The sequence below is a fragment of the Aplysia californica genome, unplaced genomic scaffold, assembly GCF_000002075.1.
Source record: "Aplysia californica isolate F4 #8 unplaced genomic scaffold, AplCal3.0 scaffold00003, whole genome shotgun sequence".
Classification (NCBI taxonomy): Eukaryota; Metazoa; Mollusca; class Gastropoda; order Aplysiida; family Aplysiidae; genus Aplysia; species Aplysia californica.
The window spans coordinates 2394770-2415972 of record NW_004797273.1 but is presented as its reverse complement, the minus strand read 5'-3'; the positions used below and the strand labels follow the sequence as shown (position 1 = coordinate 2415972).

The 21203-nt window shown below is 40.8% G+C and overlaps 1 protein-coding gene across 1 annotated transcript in view; it reads left to right on the top strand.

Annotated features, from left to right (window-relative positions):
* The window catches only part of LOC101863703 (ubiquitin carboxyl-terminal hydrolase 32), a 60106-nt gene extending 42860 nt beyond the window's left edge, over nt 1-17246 (top strand). Inside the window, exons 26-36 of the mRNA XM_005089119.3 lie at nt 971-1172; nt 1958-2154; nt 4429-4619; nt 5456-5542; nt 6358-6478; nt 7864-8055; nt 9486-9983; nt 10961-11039; nt 11883-11950; nt 12753-12845; nt 14591-17246. Coding sequence (XP_005089176.1) covers nt 971-1172; nt 1958-2154; nt 4429-4619; nt 5456-5542; nt 6358-6478; nt 7864-8055; nt 9486-9983; nt 10961-11039; nt 11883-11950; nt 12753-12845; nt 14591-14761 — 1899 coding nt within the window. The 3' untranslated portion in view covers nt 14762-17246. The remainder of the gene's footprint in view (nt 1-970; nt 1173-1957; nt 2155-4428; nt 4620-5455; nt 5543-6357; nt 6479-7863; nt 8056-9485; nt 9984-10960; nt 11040-11882; nt 11951-12752; nt 12846-14590) is intronic.
* Nucleotides 17247-21203: the final 3957 nt, after the last annotated feature.

Below are 21203 nucleotides of genomic sequence, written 5' to 3'. Positions count from 1 at the left end.
ATCTATCTATCTATCTATCTATCTATCTATCTATCTATCTATCTATCTATCTATCATTTTCACACACATGCACACTCACCTCTACCTTACACACACATATTCTCACACCCATGCAGAAACGCACACTGACACATAATTGGGCTATGCACTCTTCGAAAAGTGAAGATTCAGCAACTTGTTCAATTTTGTACAATGTGACCTTATTCTCTTGCGAGGGCCGTAAGCCTTTTACCTAACTAAGTAAAAAATTTTCAAATGTTTGCTGCGGACACTTTTGCCTTGGGTAGGCCCTACTGTTTTTGCCTCCTTCTGTTAGTTTTGTCTATCAGTCTTGATTTCTTTCTTTGATATGTTGTCTTTACTCTCAAACACTCTTGCAGCAGGTGGTTGGAGGGCGCCACTGGTAGGTCCTACTTCTTTTCCTTCCCTCTTTTGTTTCTGTGAATCTATCTTGCTTCTTCCCTGCACTACATGACCATTATTGTGTGGATGTGATTCAATTTACTCAAACTTAACCTCAAACACTCTTGTCACTGTCATAATTTGTGCAGTTTCGTACTTTTTTTTCAGTGTGTGTCTTGGTGTTGAGTTAGTTCGGAACAGAATATTTAGTTTGTCCCTTTTTGTTGTTGTCATTAAAAAAAATTTTTTTTTGTCCCTTGTCCTGATGTGGTGTCAAATGTTGTTAAGCTATACATAGAATGTGTTAATGTTGTAGTTTCTGTTAAAGTAAGCTTGTTCGGAATAACAAAAAGTGGGGAGTGGGGGTTTGTTGGGTTTTTTTGTTACATGATAATAATTTTGATGTTTTACACTCATGATGATGACGATGTCAATGATGATGATGATGAGCATGTTGATGAGGATGTCAGTGATGATGTTGAGATGGTGAGGATGGCGATGTCGATGTTGGTGATGATGACGATGTCAGTGTTGATGATGATGATGAGTTTTCCCTGTTTGTCTCCAGTCCATACCCCGGGACGACCAGAAGATCCGATCCCTTCTTGTGCCTGGCACCCTGTTCCTGTACCAGATCCCGCCCCCGCCCCTCATCCAGCCAATGACGGAAGAGGAGGAGACCAACTACACCCCGATGAATTCTGACCCCAACTCTGGCAGTCGGGAGAGTCTGGAGTCATGGGATGTGCAGAGAGGCTCCGTCGGGAAAGGTGAGTACATGACTGATGACTGAAAAATTTTGTATCATTATTTTATGGTTCAGATACCAGCACATGAAATCGTTTCATAGGTGGTTGGCGGGTGCTCTGATCTGGTTTGCTCCTTCTTTCTTTTCAAACATTTATCGTCCTTATCTCTCCTTACTAGTTTTTTAAAAAAATTTTGTTACTCTCTTGTGACACTTCTATTCTTCGGCACTTATATGACCTTATTGTGTTAGAAGTGCCGTAATGTTCTTACTAAAACTATCTGAAATCGTTTCATCATTGGCATCAATTTATTAAAGCAGCATCCAAGAAGCTGACCGTGAACTTATAATGGTAATCATTGAAAGGAAGAAAGCTCAAACAGGCATGTTACATAATAAAAATCTCAGAAAATTATGGGTTAGAATTCTGAAGTAAATTTGAAATATTGAGGGCAATGGAAGAAAAAAAAAAGGCACAAGGCGAATTTGGCCACCTAAGTACAAGATGTTTTTTTTGGTCAACAGCCAAGGACCAGATACCAAAAAAATAGGGATTGTCAGGAATCCTACAATCCAAAAGTGCCACTTGAAAAAAGAAAAGTGTCTACTTGTCTGTTTGTCTGTCTCTGTTCTCTGTCTCTTGTCGCTATTCTCTGTCTCTGTGTCTGTTCATCTATTGGTGTTTAGACAAGATAATGGGTTGCTATGAAAACTGCATAGTACTATATGTCGCCATACCATAATTAGTGTACATTTCAGTTTTCCGACTACTTTTCATTTTACCAAGTGTACGTTTCTGTTCCCCAGGAAGCCCCCAAATCCAGATCAGTGCCCAAAACAGCCCAAAGTTCAATGGCCAGCCTCCGCAGATGAGTGGTGGGCCGGGCCCCGCCAACACCCGCTCGCCCACCCACTCCCGCAGCCCCAGCAACACCAGCTGTGCCAACCTGGGGGCCGCCCCGGACAGCTTCGAAAACTTCATCGTCGGAATGCACCGAAAAATGGTGAGCTGGCTGCTTAATTAGTTTTTAGTTAGGTTTTACAGCGCTCGCAACTTCATATGAGCACCAAGGGGTGGATGTCAACAGAGAAGTTCAAATGGGGAATCAGGCTTACTCTGCTTTAGCTTCATCAGCACAAAGTCTGCTTCGACTATCAAGGCACCCAGAAATACCAGTTTACAAGAGAGTGACAAACATACGAAAGAAGTAGAGGAAAAATGACGATAGTAAGGATGAGGAAAGAAAAAGCAGCAGTTCCCCCTATGTTGGTCCGGCACAGTATGAGCATGACATTGATAAATCAGCCCATTTACAATTCTACTGTGCATAAGAACATGTTAATATCCCCCATTTGGGAATTGCCTAAAGACAATTCAGTCTGTGAGCTGGCTGCTTTGGTGAAATGGTCAAATGGCATAGGTTTAACGCCCCTATCAACACTGTAAGGTTATTTAAGAGGCGGGACCTCCGAGTTTAACGTCCATGTCCGAAAGGACAGAGCCAAGTGGGAAATTCGTGTAAAGTGCCTTTCCCAAGGGCACAACGTCGGACCGAGCTGAGACTCGAACCCCGAACCCGTAATCTTACGATTATGAGTCCAGTAGCCTTATCACTAGACTACCGACGCCACTGTGGCTGCTTTGCTTACATGTGCATAAAATCCTATCTATCCTTGTCGTCATCGTCTAACCACACATGTGCCAGCAGGTAAAGTATTACAGGACAGACCCCAAAAAACCAAACGAGTTTGCCATAGTCAGTGCTCTTCTGACTGTGTGATTTTTGTCAGGGCAAAGCTTTAGCATCCCTCTAAAGAATGTCACCTTGTGTGAGAGACATTGTTTCTGCCTTTTAAAGCAATAAAAAATGTTTGAGAAATTTGAAGCTTATACAATTAGACTACGACAGAGATGATATACTTTTTAAAAAAAGTGTATTCCTGCACTGTGTGTATTTAGTAATCATTTGTGATTGTGATTGCAATTAATGTTTTATTTCCTGGTCGACACAAAATATTTTTGGTCAGTATATTCCTGCCTTTTGTTTTCAGTTGCCACTTACAGTTGTATATAGCTTTTACTGTATATTTTAAAAAACCTCAACCATTTGACTTGCAAAGTGTAACCAAGCCGTGCTCTGAACTAACGTGAAAACAACCAACTTGTGTCCCGCACGCTAATATGACCTTATGCATTTGTGAGCACTGTAAAACTCTTACCTGGGGGCTCTCGTGGCCTAGAGGTTAAGGTGTTCGCCTCTCATTCAAAGGTCCCGGGTTTGAATCCGGTTAACGTCGGAAAAATTTTCTTCTCTAAAGTTGCCTCCTTTCACCCCCTTTCCTGCTCTCTTGCAATATTCTGTGGTCTGCTTTCGTCTCCACTTTCTGCCCCCACCCTCACCTCCTTTGCCCCCTCCGCTGGGCTCCTGACTCTTTCTGCAGCCTTTCCACTGCTTTTTCTTAGCTCCTTCTTTCTGCTGTCTTTCAGCCTCACCCCTGATCTTCTGGTAGGAAAGACGTACGTTATAGATCCCTTGGTAGTCCAAAATCGATAAGAGTAGGCTTGGGCCGCCGCCCGGGCAAAATTCAAAATTTCCTACCCACTGAAAATGTTAGGTGTGTCATGCGCGCTCATATAACCTTATGCAGTTGCCAATGCCGTAAAAAAAAACTTACCAACCCCCCCCCCCCCCCCCAAGACCCCCCCCCCCTCACCAACTTTTATGTATAATTGTGACTGTAAGTGTTTTACCACCACATCAACACAATCTAGCTCACGTAGGCCAAGGGTAAAGTTGTAATGAGTTGATTGTAATGAGTATTGATTGTGCACGTCAGGGCAACTCCAAGACTGACTGGGGTTGAGCTCCCCAGCAGACAGATGAAGATACTCTGTGAAACTCACATCTTCTGGGTGTCACAGTGCAGAGTGGTAGGTCCTACTTCTTGACTTTCCCACCTCTTGCTTCTGTCTGTCTGTCTGTCTTACTTTTTCCCAGCAGCAAATGACCATCATTGTGGTGATGTGCTTCTTTACTCAAACAAACATACAAACAAATCTTTTTTATTGTGGTTTGTGGGTAGTTGGCGGATGTTCTGGTGTGGTTTGCTTCTTCTTTCCTATCAAACATCTATCCTCTTTATCTCCCCTCCTTCTTTTTTGTGTTTGTTACTCTCTTGTAACACCTCTAGTCTTCGGTCCTTATATGACCTTATTATGTTGCAAGTGCCGTAAAACACTTACTAAAACTAAACTTATGGTGGGTTTTTTTTCCCAGAACCTTATGGACGTGTTCTTTCTGTCGTCGCAAAAATCGCGACCGAGCTTGTTCGGCACGCCCCTGATGATTCCGTGCAGCGAGACCACGACCAACCAGGAGCTCTACCAGTTTGTCTGGACACAGATCGCCCGGCTGGTCAGCCCGCTGCCACCCTCGGAGACGAAGGTGACCAACCACGCTCTGGACTGGTGAGTTGAGATTGTCTGCCTTTTCCTCGGACACAGATGAATTACCTGTTGTGTTTGTTTTGTTTTTCTTTTTTGGGTGCATTTTTTGTTTTGTTTTTGGTCTCCTTTTTTTTTATCCTTGAGCCTTAAGTCTGCCAATGAAATCTCATTCACATTTTATGAAATGGTATAAAGTGAATTTTGACTCTTTGGGTCCTGGTGTCTGATATGTTGCTAATTTTTATTTTCACGATTTTTAGATATTATGTTAGAGATGATTACCTTTTTGTTTATTTTTCCTCATTCTGTGGTTGAAAAAAGTTGGTTGTCCATGGGAAATACAGGTAATATTTAGTTAACTTTTTTTTTAAAGTACAAAAACAACTTTGGCTCCCCAATAGCAGACGTACACTATAAGCCTCAAAGAACAAATAATTTTTGCTATATGTTTGGACATGCTGACAAACTGAGTTACTTTTCAATCCACAAATTGACTCTGGGATCATATTTGTAGATTTTGAATTGATACCATAATCTTTGAAGCTTGACTTGTCTTTTATCATTTCATACTTATAAATTGTGCAAACTCCACCTATAAATATGATGTATAAATTTTCTATAGGGCTAAAATCCGAGAAGTAGTTAATTTTGATAGAATGCCTCATGTATGCTTTTTATACAAAATAATTTCACCTAAGGCAGGGTCTGTAATGTAAGGAAACTCTTCTTCTGTATGGGGATGTAATCTGTAATCTGTTCCCCTCCCGATCTGTACCTAAAACCTTGCAGAACCTAATGGCCGTCTTAAAGAACTGATTATGTGTTGAATGTTGTGTGTGTTGTGTGCTTGTCCTCAGCGATGACAGCCTGGGCTATGAGTACCCGTTCATGCTGAAGCAGGTACAGAGGGACTGTCTGCTGTGTGCCCGCTGTCCTTGGTACAGGTAAACAAAGCACTGTTGGATTAATAGGTTATATATTTATTTGGGGTGTTTTTTTTGTTGTTTGCTTACAGTTGGGAATTAGGGTTTGGTTTCGGGAGGGGGGGGGGGTGGGTGGGGGTTGGTGGACTGTCTTCGGTGGGCCTGCTGCCCCTGGTACAGGTAAACAAAGCAAGCACTGTTGGATTAAATAAGTTGTTTGTTTGGGTTTTTTGTTTGGCCTCAATAAGTTAATAGGTTAAGCAGTTGGGAATTGGGTTGGAATTGAAAGAGTGGGGGGGGGGGGGGGGGAGGCTGAGCTTTTTTTTTTACAGCTTTTGTTTTTTGGGGCAAGGCTAAAGTATGTCTTTGGAGGCATCCACAGAGAAGAGAGCAATAAAGAGAAAGAGGGAAAGGCAGCAGAGAGACAGTGAGGGGGGGGGGGGGGGGAGTGGCATAAAGGGAGAGTGCTAGGGAAGGGAGAGGAGGGAGGGAGAGTGGGTGGAATTGATCATCATATGCATTGTCTCCTGTTGCACATATGCTGATAACTCTGTTTATGTTGTGTGGCAGTTCAACTACGTTCTCACTGTTCAAAATTAATTGTTCTTCTCTTTATTCAAACAAACAAACAAACAAACATTGGTGGGTCATTGATTTGCACTCTGGTTTAGTTTGCTCTTTCTTTCCAACCAAATATCCAACTTCCGTACCTCTCCTCCTTTTCATTGTATGTTACTCTCTAGTCAAACCTCTACTCTTCAGCACTTCAATTACCTATTTGTGTTGCTAGTGCCGTAAAACTCTTAATAAAACCAAACATTGTATCTACACTACAGGTTCTGCCGTGGCTGTAAGGTGGAATGTAATGGAGAGCTTTATGGCAAAGGGAGCTCCTACCTGGCTATTGACTGGGAGGCCACGGCTCTTCACCTCCGCTACCAGACCACTCAGGAAAAGGTTGGTAATTAATACACCGTTTTTGTTTTAAAAATTCTCTTACTTCGACCCTACGTTGTGATTTAAGGTCTTTTAACTCTTTATGTTTTGCAAGCCACTGTCAGCAACATGGGGTCAGACCCGTTGTGAATTCCTTGCTTTACCATTGGTCCGGTATGTTTTCTTTCACTGTCTACACACACACACAACATATTTTGACAGCTTACTCTAAGATTCTGTCACCCCCCAGGGCAGTGCCACTGACTGAAGTTTCTTTAGGCTATTCCCAAAGAGGGGACATTAACCATGTTCTTATGCGCAGTAGAATTGTAAATGGGCTGATTTATCAATGTCATGTTCATACTGTGCCGGAACAACATAGGGGGAACTGCTGCTTTTTCTTTCCGTATCCTTACCATCGTCATTTTCCTCTACTTCTTTTGTCTGTTTGTCACCCTCTTGTGACCTGCTATTTCTGGGTGCCTTGATAGTCGAAGCAGACTTTGTGCTGTTGAAGCTAGAGAGGTGAGCAGAGTAAGCCTGATTCCCTGTTAGGACTTCTCTGTCGACATCCACCCCTTGGCGCTCATATGACCTTATGCAGTTGCATGAGTACACTTGATTCACAACATCTACAACAACGCTTATGTGGTGAAGTGAGCTTCATAATGTTGCGGGCAGTATTGCATGCAGACGTCAGTAATTTTTTACGGCCTTTGGGATACGTCAGTATGCAATACTGCCCGCAATGTGTTCTTTGTCAGTTGTCATTTATCAGTGTTGTTAGTGTTTGGGTGCTTAATCAGCTGCTTGCACTGTATGCTTCAGAGGAAGCTGAAAATGTTTCTGAGTGTTCTAGCATCTGCTGGGGCAATGATAGTAATATATGTAAAGCGCTTTGAGCTTGCTGTTGAGTGGAGATACACCCTGTATAAATACTCTTTATTGTTATTATTATTGTTGTTGTTGTTGTTGTTGTTGTTGTTGTTGTTGTTGTTGTTGTTGGTGTTGGTGTTGGTGTTGGTGTTGGTGTTGTTGTTGTTGTTGTTGGTGTTGGTGTTGGTGTTGTTGGTGTTGTTGGTGTTGTTTTTGGTGCTGCTGCTGCTGCTGCTGCTGCTGCTGCTGCTGCTGCTGCTGCTGCTCCTCCTCCTCTTCCTCCTGCTCCTCCTCCTCTTCCTCCTCCTCCTGTTCCTCCGCCTCCTCCTGCTCCTCCTCCTCCTCCTCCTCCTCCTTATTTTTAATATTATTTGTAATGTTATTATTTTCATAATTGTTATTTTTACTGTTATTATTATTATTTTTATTATTTTATTTTTATTATGATTAGTATTATTATTTTTTTTTAGTTTTAAATTTTCATTATGGTTATGATTATTATTATTATCATTATCATCATTATTTGCCAGTACTACGAGGAGCACCCGAGCGTGGCCCAGAGCCGGCAGAAGCAGACGGAGCCCATCGACCTGGACGCGTGCCTGCAGGCCTTCACCCAGTGGGAGGAGCTGGAGGAGGACGAGCTCTACTACTGCTCCAAGTGCAAGACCCACTGCCTGGCCGCCAAGAAGCTGGACATCTGGAGGCTGCCACCCATACTGGTCAGTTCTCTGCTGGACGTGAAGGGTAGCGGGTAGTGAAAGATCTTGTTAGGTTCTGCTGGACCTAAAGGGTCACCGTCATCATTGCCTTTTTCACCCTGGATCAGGATATAGGCCACGGACAAACATTTTCCTCCTTTCTCTATCTTGGGCGAGTCGCTTGATGTCACTCCATGTCTTCCCACTTTTCTGTACATCCATTTCTGTGACTCTTCTCCAGGTACCACATGGTCTTCCCCTTGATCTTTTACCCTGTGGGTTCCAATCTAACACTTTCTTTGTTGTGCAGCAGCTTGACTACATGAAAATGTGTCCAATCCATCGCCAATGCCTTCTTCCCACCTCATCTCTGATTGGGCTCTGTCTCATTCTTCTTAATACTTCATAGCTGGTAATCCTGTCTGTCCATCTGATCCTCAGTAGCTTCTTCAGACACTTGTTCAAGAAAACCTGGATCCTCTTTTTGCACGTCTGAGATGCATTCCATGTCTCACATCCTTACAACAGGACTGACTTCACATTTCGGCAGGGTATCGAAAAGTGAAAGATCTTGTCAAGTTCTGAAGGACTAAAGGGTATTGGGTAGTGAGAGATCTTGTCAAGTTCTGCTGGACTAAAGGGTATCGGGTAGTGAAAGATCTTGTCAAGTTCTTCTGGATCTAAGGGGTATCGGATAGTGAATGATCTTGACAGATTGTCAGTTTGTTAGTGTTTGAACGGGTACTAATACTGAGCGCGTGCTCTCCGCTACTTGCACTGTATGGTTCTTTGGCATCTGAAGTATGCAAAAAAACAAAAAGTCAGTAGTGAAACCTGTGTGGGTGATTGACGGGTGCTCTGATATGGTTTGCTCCATCTTTCTTATTAAACATCTTTTGTGTGTGTTTGTTACTCGCTTGTAACGCCTCTAATCTTCGGCTCTTATATGACCTAAATGTGTTGCAAAACACTTACTAATACAAAAGTGAAGGCTGTTTATAGTTATATTTGACATTATCATTGTCTCTCCTTTCAGATTATATATCTTATGTCTCTCTTTTTAGATTATACATCTTTTGTCTCTCTTTTTAGATTAACAATCTTTTGTCTCTCCTTGTAGAGTAGCAGTCTTTTGTCTCTCCTTTTAAATTGTAAAACTTTATCTCCCTTCAGATTGTCAGTCTTTTGCCCTTTAGATGATCAATCTTTTGTCTCTTCTTTTAAACTGTTAATCTTTTTCATCTCCCTTTAGATTATCAATTTTTTGTCTCTCCCTTTAAAATATATATCTTTTGTCTCTCTTTTTAGATTAATTATCTGCTGTCACTATCTTTTGTCTCTCCTTTTAGATTATCAATCTTTTGTCTTATCTCTGTCTTTTGTCTCTCCTTTTAGATTAACTATCTTTTGTTTCTCCTTTTAGATTATCAATCTTTTGTTTCTTCGTTTAGATTATCAACCTGAAGAGGTTCCAGTACCTCAACGGCCGCTGGGTCAAGTCTCACAAGATTGTCAATTTTCCACTGCGCGGCTTCGACCCGTCCGCTTACTTAGCCGCCCGTGACCCGGAGGACAGCAGTACCACCACCGCAGCAGCCACCACCAACACAATGTCCGTTCCCGCCGAGAGCAAGAAAACGTTGTCAGAACCTCCGCCAGTGACCAAATCCAACGGCACTGACATGGACCAGGAAAAGGAAGTACCGCTTGAGTCATCAGGCTTCACGAGCTATATCGGCAAAGTCTCCGACTCCACAAACAATAATGTGGGTTGCGGAGCTGTGACGACGACAACGACAGCAGTGTCTTCTTCGTCCTTGTCCTCGTCCTCATCCTCCTCATCATCCTCTACAGCTATCAGCAGCAGCAAACACAACCCAGGTCTTTCAGCATTATGTATGCCAGCCAGCACCATTGCCGCACCAGGTCAGCTCACAGAGGGATCGCAGGTCAGTGGAACTTCTCACTATAATGAAGAAAGTTCTGTGCATACATACTCGTCTCCCTCTCCCCCCCCCCCTTCCCAAACCATTTTTTATTCCTTTTACATACATGTTCCTTCTTCTTTAAGTACCAGATCTGATACAGACATAAACATATCATGGTTTACCGTTATTTCTCTGCTTGGATTCTATGGGGGAAAAAAACCAAACAAAAAACTATATTGTCTCGATCTTTTACCATCACCTATCTGTTTAAGTTCCCTAAGTATGTTATTCCCGCTTAACCCCTGCCTCTTTTGCTTACAAGTCTAAATTACTTATATTTTGACCTCTCTTCTAATAGTGTCTTCACAAATGGGAAATATTTGAAAAATCATTGTAAAAGGTTCATGTACCTTGTAAACAGGCCCCTTCATTTATATGTGCATCTGGAAAAGCAGGATTAAATGAATTTGGGGTACAGTTTTTAATGTATAATTTACTAATCTTTGCAGACATGAAGCCATCCATATCTGGTGGTGTATTTGAATGAGGCACAAGTGTGCTGCATTGTCTGTTTTGTCGTTGTGTGGGCTGTCAGTTTAAGGAAATGAAGTTAGAGTGCTTTTTTTTTTTTTTGCCTTTATACTCTTTTTTTCGGACAAATTGTGTTTATAGTCTTTATTTTGAGAAATGTCATTTATCTGTCTTCTTACCAACAACATTAATTTCCAGTAATAAATTGTCCAAGATCATGATCTTTAAAATTCTACCTTCATTAATAAAACTTCTACTATACTTTTTAAGACTACAAACCACATGAATGTGGTTTTTTAACTGCGAGACTTGTTACCGATTCTGTTGAGTTTTGTTTTTGAGATATCATACTCAGAACCTGCGCTCATTATCCAGATTTGCTCTTGGAAACCTTTACAACAACAAAAAATATGTTGTATGTTGTTCATGTGTTGTCAATAAATTATCTTTTTCTCTTTTCCTTGCAGATTTCAAAAGTCATATCCAACCCTGGGCTAGTCAAAGCCTTGGTCAATGGCAAAGCAGGAAATGCCCCTTTGAGTGTTGGTTAGTATAATAAACGGCATGCTTTTAATACAGTCATGTATATGTACGTTTACTAATTTCAGTCTCTGAGCTTTTTTTGGGCTGTTCTTTCAGGCAATACTTGATTCTTGATGACCTTTCGGTTTGGATTTTGGTGGTTTTTTCATGAACACAATGTTATAGGTGATCGGTTTTGACTTCATGGTTATTTTGTTTCCTTTATGCTTTGGAAGACAAGTTTTGAAAAGCAACATCAGGACAACTTTTTTTGACCTTTCCTAACTCTGTGAGTGTTATGCATTAACCTTATCCGTACGTCATGTTATACTTTTGTATCCATACGATGTGGGTAACTCTGTGCCACCACTTTCCAAAAAGGAAATTTACTAGTTAATCCGATCTGTACGCTTTGCATAGCTGTCTGTCAAAATGATTTTTGAGAGATACTGAAAGTTTCAAAGATCTCATACTAGAAGTATTCTAAAGTGTGAAGAATACAACCCCGTGGGTACAAAATGACCCAAGGGCGTACAGATAGGGTTAAAAGAAGCAAAACACCTCTGTGGGGAAAAAAAACAGAGTTGTTCTGGAAGATTCCAGTCGCTAATTTTAAACATAAATGCTTTTAAACCTAAAAATGATACGATTGTCTCATCTTTTAAGTGCAATTCCTATTGATATGTATCACCTTGTCTGTAATAAAGATATAATCTGATTAAATTTTAGAACGCCAACACGTTAGTGTGCCAGTCAGGGAAAAGTGTGTCTGAAGTTGCTCATTGTTAAGTTGTAGATTTTGTGTTGTCAACTGTTTTGTTTTCTTTGATTTTGTGTTGACAACTGTTTTTGTTTTCTCTGCTCCAGAGGACCGGCTGCAAGTGTTTGACAGAGAGGACCACTCCAATGCCCGCTACAACCTCTATGCCATGTCGGTGAGTCAGCCTGATGAGTTATTTGGGAGGGGGGAGGCAGGTGGGAGGGGAGGGAGGGAAACTTCTATCAGCTGTACAATCATTGTTGTCCCCAAGAACTTTATAGAGTATGTAGAGTTTCTGAGAAGAGGTAGGAGGTTTTTTTTCCACAATTTTTTCCCTTTCATATTTTCTCTTATTAAGTGACAGGAATCCTTGTTCTCGTTCTTGTTCTTTTTCTCCTCTGGTTTGAGGACACCACTTGTTTGTACTTTGTGTCATTATCTTTGCCTGTGGGTGGTTGGTGGGTGCCTTGATGTGGTTTGCTCCTTCTTTCCTATCAAACATGAGTCATCCTATCTCTCCTCCTCCTTTTTATTTGTATTCTACTATCTTGTGACACCTCCTTATCTTCTGCACTTACATTACCTAATTTTGTTGCAAGTGCTGTAAAACTCTTTCTAAAACAAAATCATCTCACCTTCTTGTTATATACTTTTGATTTTTTTAAAAAGAGTTAAGAGTGTTAACTTAGTTTTAAAAAGCTACGAGTTCCAAACATTTGTGCATTTTTTAGTAGAAATTATTGTGTATAAATTTCGAACCGGGACTTGTATATTCTAATGTTCTCCTTTTAGTGAGTGTGGTTCGCTCCTTCTTTCCTATTAAACATCCGTCTCCCTTATCTCTCCTTCTTTTATTTGCATGTTATTATATAGACACACCTCTAATCTTTGGCACCTATATGACCTAATTGTGTTGCAAGGGCCGTTCAACTCATACTAAAACTAAATGTACCCCTCTCTGTTTTTTGCTGTTTCAGTGTCACACTGGCATATTGGGAGGAGGACATTACGTGGCGTACGCCAAGAGTACAAACCAGCGCTGGTTCTGCTACAATGACAGTAGTTGTAAGGTAAAAAAAAACAGTTCTGTAATAATGTAGACCTACTAAGGTTTCACCACTTTCCAGCTCATAGTAGTACATCTTTGCATGTATGAAGCAAGGTGTGGGTGCGATCAAGACCATGGCGGCTGCTCTGATTCCAGAGAGAGTGCTCTTCCTGATGTTGCAGCTGGTCGTCCTGTCTGTCATTGATTACGGATTGGGCTGTCTCACGCTGTCCGACACACAGATCGCAAAGCTGGATCGAGTTCAGAATGAGGCAATGAGAGCAGTGCTGGGCTGCACCAAGGACACTCCAATATTGTGCATGCGCTACTTGCTAGGTTTAAGTGGCATCAGAGTACGCCATAAGATAGCTCAAGTAAAGATGTATCTCCATGTAATGGGCGAGAATGATCATCCACTTCACATAGCACTTCATGACAACAAAAGAGGCAGTATCAAAAGAGGAAAATCTTGGATGGCGGAAGCAGAGAATTCCTTCTGAAAAATCTGTGTACCTGAGAACCTACCACTTGGCAAAAGATGGGAACAGGTGACAGGAGAATACAGGGACCTCACCAAGGTCAAAACAAGCATGGGCAGAGACAGAAGAAATGTTGTGGCTTCCATCAATGAGAGTGATATCAAAGAGATTGTTGACAAAAACTCAAAAGCAGGGGATCCTGTAATTTATACAGATGGTTCAGAGAAAAGAAATAGCCAGAGAAGTGGATGGGGATTTGTTGCTTTCGCCAACAATAAAATCATACACAGTGCATCTGGAGCCTGCAGCAGGGCTACATCAAGTACGCGAATAGAAATTGAAGCCATCACGAAAGCACTTGAATGGATGACCCAAGATCACCCCCAAACAACCCATGCTGTTCTCATCACTGATTCCATGTGTACCCTCAGAAGGATCGAAAAAGGTTTCCTGAGAACGAATGGATTCAACTTATCGAAGCAACGCCTATACGATCGCTAACATGGATTTTCTGCCCCCGCCATGTAGGTGTTAAGGGAAATGAAAAAACTGACAGATTGGCTGGTGAGGCCACCTCAGTTGACAATACGGTTCAACCAGATAGGGTTGAGATCCTGAAATGTCTCTCTCGCCAGCTGATTGAGGAGGAAGATAGGGAGGCAGAGGCCAGCACTGCTGTGGAGAGGATGATGCTTTTGGGAATACAAAAAGGAAGCGGAAAATCTGGCATCCTTGCTGGAAAGAACAAAAGTACGTTCAACCAGCTGTGCACTGGCGCTGTCAGTGGAAAGACCCTCGGCGACATTTTGGAGAGAGCAACTGAGCATCAATGGACATGTCCAGAATGCAGGGATGTTGCTTCCTGAAACAATGAACAATGATTCATGTATGCAACCCTTCTCAAAAATGTCCATGAAAATACATATCTCCCATGAAGCTCATTTTTAAAATAAGATTCGCTCAATGCACAGTTTCTAATCCAAATTACAGTCACTCAATAAAATATTGTGCTTTTTTAAATACATTTTTTATTGCATGTAGGGAAGTTAAAAGGCTTTCATCCAGCAGAGTCATCATAAAATGCCAAAACGAAGAACTTTGATTTCCCAGGATCCCATTTCACGCATGTCATATATATATACATTCTAAATTAATTGAGTTTCTAGCTAAAATTAAGAAGTTGTGCTGAAGATAATATGATATTCATATAGATATTTTTTTAACTCATTTTTTTTTTTTGAAAACCAAATTGTTGTATGCAAGCTTTCTCCACTGCGGTTGTCCATAGGAAATCCCAGAGCAGCAGCTGGACAAGAAGTCGGCCTACATCCTGTTTTACGAGCGAGAAGGGGTGGAGTTCAGCCAGTTCATGCCGGACACCACGGGCTGCGAGCCTGACCTGGCGGAGATAGACGACGAGTTCGAGTCTGACCTGAAGAGGATGTGCGTGCTCCAGTAAACGCCTCGTGGCTGTCCACAGGGTGAAGATAAATTCCGAGTGATATAGACAACTTTTGTAGACTGCTGATGTGATGAACACACACACAAACGTTTGGTCCGGAGGTCTGAAGGTCGTCCAGCTAACCTTATGGAGTTATAGAGGTCTGACTGAATCGGGTGATGAAAATGCATCTGTTGGTGTGGTGGCCGTGTCTCTAACTATGTGATGATTGTGTAAGTGATGATGTGATGATCACCAATGTTGTTATATGTGTGTGGTCTAATGACTGATAATTCTAATGATCTTATGTACAGTGGAACTCGTTTAACTGGAATGCAAGTAACTCGACAATGCTTATTCTTGGAGCTGAATTTTCTAGGTCACAAGTTTTTCCTTTTTATATTCTTTGTATTTATATCATGGGACACTGGCACCAAAGTATGGATCGCTCGAACAAATTTTCCTGCTGATGAAATTGATTAGGTGAAATGGACAAGAGACCATCGACTTAGTTTCTCTTTGTATGTCAGTATGATCAGTAGAGAGGACCATTACAGGAAGAGATCATATACCGTGCTGTCTCTTAAGGTATTGAAATCAGGGTGAGCAGATCCATGATATTGCAAGAGAAAAGAAAGGCGGGGGAGGGGGGGTGTGCTTTGCATGGTTTCCTTTATGTTGTGTAAGGTCATGTTAAATAGGTCTCAGAGAACAGAGCAATACAGAGAAAGGGTTGGGAAGACATGTTACTTTTTACAATGTTCTCCCATGATGGCATATATTGCAGAATTCACACTTCTATGCTAAGCCTTTGCTGAAGTATTTTTTTCTCAGGTGAATGAAAGAGAGTGGCGACTATCTTGGCAGTTGGATAATGCTATAATAGGTACAGCTTTGTGTAATATCTACTGACTGTCACAGATACTTTTTTTTTTTGTTATTGAAAATACCTGGGAAACATTTAAATCATGTATTTCTTGAATTACTGCATACATGGTCAAGGGGACGTGGTTGTGATAAAATGTGAGTTTACCATGCTCCTACTGTTCATTGCTGATGATCTAGGCAAAAGGAAACTGATGATACAATAATGTTGCAACTTTTTAAATACAGTATTCCCCGCAACTTATGTTGCAACGATCATTTTGATAATTAGGATTTGTTTTTAAAAACTGACTCGAGCTAAAGTGATCTCACTGCGGCCTGGTACTCTAAACTTACTGTTGGGTGATTGGCAATCGCTTCATGAGGTGTGTGTGTTTGTGCCTCTGTGTGTGTGGTAAGTGTTTTGCGGAGCTCACAACTGCATAATGTCATATGACTCTGTGTGTGTGGATGTCATGAACTATGTAGTACAATGGTTGTTTGCTTTATTTTTCACACAACAAAGATGACTTTGCTGTGTGGGGTACCGTAAAATATTGACCGTAGAAGTTGCAGTCCCCTTTGAGGACAGCCTAGCTGTGTTTTATATATATATAGTATACTCCTGGCTGTGTGTTTTATATATATATAGTATACTCCTGGCTGTGGTTGCAGTTGTCACTTGGCTGGCTGTGAGGTTCACTGACTGCTCTATGGTACCATGACGACTTGTTTGTGATGTTTTCAGCTACATTGGTTTTTGGGGTTGTTGTTTTTTAAAGATCAGTGATTTTGGCCTGCCAAATATAAAAAGAAATTATTATTATTTTTGGTTTTGTTTTTAAGTCAGTGGTTTTGGTCTGCCAAATATGAATTATTTGATGATTTTATTGGGATTTTAGCTGCTGGCCAAATAACTGGAAGGAAATCATGTCCAGTGTTTTTGTCTGGATAGGTGATTGGTTTTTTGTCTGGGATTTCACATTGCATAAATTCAAACTCTCTGTCCCAAATACAATGTTCGCATTTGGTGATAACTCCATCCAAACTCTGTATTTTGTTTGTCATGCCTTATTGAAAATGCCTTTAGTGTTTGAGTTCGGAGTCACAGCGAGCTATTGCACGGTGAAAGTTATGGGATGTGCTGCAAGTCAGAATATGTCAATGGGATATGTGCAGTAAAAATATTTGCATTTAGACTGTAGAAGCTCAGCAGTTAGCTGCAGTTTTCGCCTGATGGTTTTGGCTGCTTTGTGACTTTGTGACTTGGTTTGGTAGAGATAAAACTTCATGACCTGGTGACTGCGTTATATATGACTGTATGACTTGGTGACTGAAGGACTGAGATGTCTTCATGACCAGGTGGCTGAGATGACTTGATGAGTGAGATTTCTTTTTGACCTATTGACTGAGATGTTGCCATAACTTGATGACTTGGTGACTGATGTTTTTGTTTCCTGTTTTGGAGCTCGGAAGTTAACTTGTTAAAGAGTGAAAGTTGTTGCGGCCACTATTGTCTTGTGAAAATTGAATAGGATGCTCTCTTGGTGGGGTATTTGAAAGTCCGGTTTGATTCACACCAGGCATGAATGTGGATTATTGCATAATGCCTTGATGATACTACTTTGATTTCGTCCCATTAGCCTTAGTAGAAGTCGCAAGTCATCTTTACCCGTATTTCTTCTGTTACGCTTAAGAAATATTCTCATCTGTAGATGCATTGGTCATCATCAGACACTGACAGACAATAATAATAATATTATAATAATAAACTATTACTTTGATGTATAGTGTGGAGATCTGGCTACTTTACCCTAAATCGTTCGTGTCCATCAGAGATTTCAAATGTATGGTGTGAACTTCTTCCCACTCGGGAGCTGTGATTCTGTCAGACGGAGACGCAAGAAAGTGGGGGAGTCTTGTGTCTTACGTATACTCTTTTATATTTCTCACTGTCATCTCCATTGTTTTCAAATGGTCTGTGACCCTTCTTTCAACTAATGTTCTAAGCTTCTGCTTCAATAATATCTGATTAGTGTGATGTGAAGTGTGGAAGAGATATTATTATATACATATAGACATGAACTTTTATAGAAACATTTTAATGTATAAACAAAGAAGTTTCATTATGGCTTGATTTAGAGTGTAACAGTAGCACCACCTCTTTACCTGTTGCTAGTATATATTTGCGTAAGGTAGCCTCATATCGTACATGATAAATGGATATGGTGTAATTTTTTTGGGAGTAATTTCCATCATGTAGAAGCATTTAATCTTTGTAAAGGATGCTGAATGCTTATTATTTGTTTGTTTTGTTTTGTTTTGTTTGGGTTTTGGGGGGGGGGGGGGGGGTAACACTTATTCTGGCTGAATGATACCAGTGTATCTCCAATGCCTGTATACATTTGGCTATCTATTGGTAGAGACTGACCATGACAGTCTGACAAGTAGAAAGGCCATGTCTCAGTCTTCAGACTGCTGCCATAGGAACTGCAGATTAGTGTGGGGGGGACATTGTCTGCCCTTCCTAGACTGTCGTCTGCTGAACGCTGCATTTTAACTACTCCCTTCCTGCCTCGTCAGTTTTCCAGTAGTGTCGTCAGGGTTTCTGTCTTTTAGGTTTGGAGTTATTCCTTTTGTGTGATGTTCTCCCAACTAACACCAACCAACCCACCGTTTTGGCTTGTGGAGGTTTATGCAACACAATCACCTGCAGGAGACCTGCCTCATTATGTCAGGTCAGAAGTCGAGGGAGGTGCGGTGGGGTGTTGTTGTGGGATACAAAATTTCAAGTATTGTTTGTTTGTTTATTTGTTGTTTTTATTGTCGTTTTTATTTAGTTAAATATATTTATCTGAGGACAGCTTTTATATTTATATACACTAAAAGCAAAAGTCCTCGTCTTGTTCCTGACTTGTGCTGTGGACAAAAGGGACACGATTAGCTATGACCTCTGATCTATCAGTTATTAGCTTAAGGAAAAGCTTTTGGTGGGAAATGCCTGTGCAAAGAGGAAATGTTTCTACTTATGTATATCACAATACCAGAGTAGGCCTCCAGTAGTGGTGAGTTTGAAAGCATTGTGTTCTGACCTTCCAACTGTTCAGATGAATCTTGGAGCTCTCCAGCTATCATATTTCGAATGTTGGGTTGTTTTTGGTTGGTATTTGGGTGAGTGTGGTAGTGGAGTATGTTGCAATCCAAATGTTATTTTTGCTGTTTGGTGTCTGGATGAGTGTGGCAGTGGAGTATATCGCAAATACCTCTCACATGTCGCACGTTTGTGTGATTGGATTGTCAGCTTCAGTAATTCTGTGCTTCAGAGCAAATAAACTTAATCATGAATCATATGGTGCTTTATGTCATTGTGAATCCACTAACTTGTGGCAAGTATTCCTACAGCCCTACAATTGTGCTCCCCTCCATAGTAGCTTCTAGTATCAGACCTGAGAATAGCTTGTCGGCAAAAAAATTTTGGGTTTAGATTTAGTAATGTTAGTGTGTCTAGACGTGCGAGCTGCTGATGTTCCGTGGCTGCTGTATAATGCGTTGCCTGGCGTTAGGAGGATGGCTTGATATCAGAGTCAATACTCCTTGAACTAAATGTAGAAAAAAATAGTTTGTCGTTATTGTTGTGGGTTTGTGTGTGTGTGCACTTGCTTTTATGCGTGTGCATGTTTTTTTTCCATATGAAAGTTAGAGAGAGTGTGTGAGAGAGAGCTGATGAAGAAAGAGAGTGAACGGAAGAGTGCTGAGCCTACTTTATATACCTTTCTTACAATTTCTGATCATTCCAAGCTCCCTGTACAATCTCCTGTCTTTTATAAAGACGCACCAGCGGAACCCCCTCGTACCAGTCAGTGCAATTTGTAGTTTGTATCCCTTCTGTTCTTCCCTCAGTTCCTATTTATCCAGCTCTCACTTCCCCCCGATGTAGTAGTTTCAGTTGGTTTCTCATTTTGCCACACGGCGTCATACAGCACAGCTGGGCTATTTTGTCATCTTGAATACTGTATCATTATCCATTTGCCCGGTTGTCGTCTTAAATACTGTGTGATAATGTGCCCAGAAACATATTCTCAATCTTACACTTACACAGATCTAATTTTTGTTCCGTGTTTCTGTGTGTGTGTGTGTGTGTCTTCCTCTCCCTGTCTGCTGTGTTATGATGCACTGCAATTGGTGATGATGAAACTTTTAGCATGTGCTTGTGTTTTGTTTTGGTTTTTAAAAAAAATTTCAAATCGATTGAATTGATTTTAGCTTTGGCTTTGTTGATCTACATAATGAATGAGTTTGAATGTTGTACAACTTCATATCTACTAAAGTGATTTGGGGACAGACAGCGGAATATGTATATATTAAACTTTGTGTCCTTTGTTTTTTTCCTTTATTATTCTTTCTGTCTTTATTGTGTAAGTTTTATTCAGCACTCATCAAACTTTAATGTGTCTGTGTATTGCGTCTCAGCTGGGCAGCAAAGCACGGAACACTTGCTTCCATATTCGTCGTATTCGTGAAAAAGGGACAAGCCTGCAGGTTGTCCAGATTTTTGTAAAAGCTAAACTTTCATCCGTGTATTGATTTGGTTTTTCAAATATTTTTTTGTTATTGGTTTTCTTTTTTTTTTAAACGGGATAGCCACCGCTGCATCAGTGTGCTTGTCTTTCATACATGTATACTCCCGTACATACATACACATATATATGCTGAAGCTCTGGCTTTCTCTCTGCGTTTAACTGCTTTTATATTTGTCAGTGGTGACGCTTTGTCAAAACTTTGGGAGTCACCCTTTATATCAAAATGTTAAATTTTTTGGGTTCCACTTGTATCAATATTTTCGTCGTTTTTGATATTGTTAGTGTATCAACACGTATCAGAGAGAATGGGTTTCTGATGTGTGTCAACATTTTGTACACATGCGCCGTGGTTTCATCCGAAATATCCCACCAGGTGAGACTTCTCTGCTGTTTGATAATGATTACCTCAACACTTGAATCAGTTGCTCAAATTTATTTTGTTCTCATTCTTTTTTGTTTGTGTCTCCCCACCCCACCCCACCTCACCCCCTCCAATTTATTAAAGACTAGCCCAGTGCGCCTGACATTAAAGTCATATAAGTACTGAAGATTAGATGTGTTACAAGAGAGTAACAAATACAAATAAAAGAAGAGATAAGAGCGATAGATGTTTGATGTCACAAACTGATGGAGGAACCAGTCAGAGTTGTCATATTTTGGAAGAACCACACATCAAGTGACTAATGACACACTGTTGTTTTATGTTTTAGTAGTAGTTTTACGGCACTTGCAACGCAAATAGAGAGAGTAACAAACACAAAAAAAAGGAGAGATAAGGATGATAGATGTTTGATAGGAAAGAAGGAGCAGGAGCAAACCACACCAGAGCACCCGCCGATCACCCACTGACACACTGTGCTCATCCATTTATAAATTGGTTTGCATAGTCCTCATTCTGCTGCTTATTATGATTACAGGAGTAAATGTGAGGCGTGCTGACAAAATGAGTTACTTCTCAGATTTTATCCCAATGGAAATAGATGTGTAGCATTTATATGTTGAGTTTTTACAATATT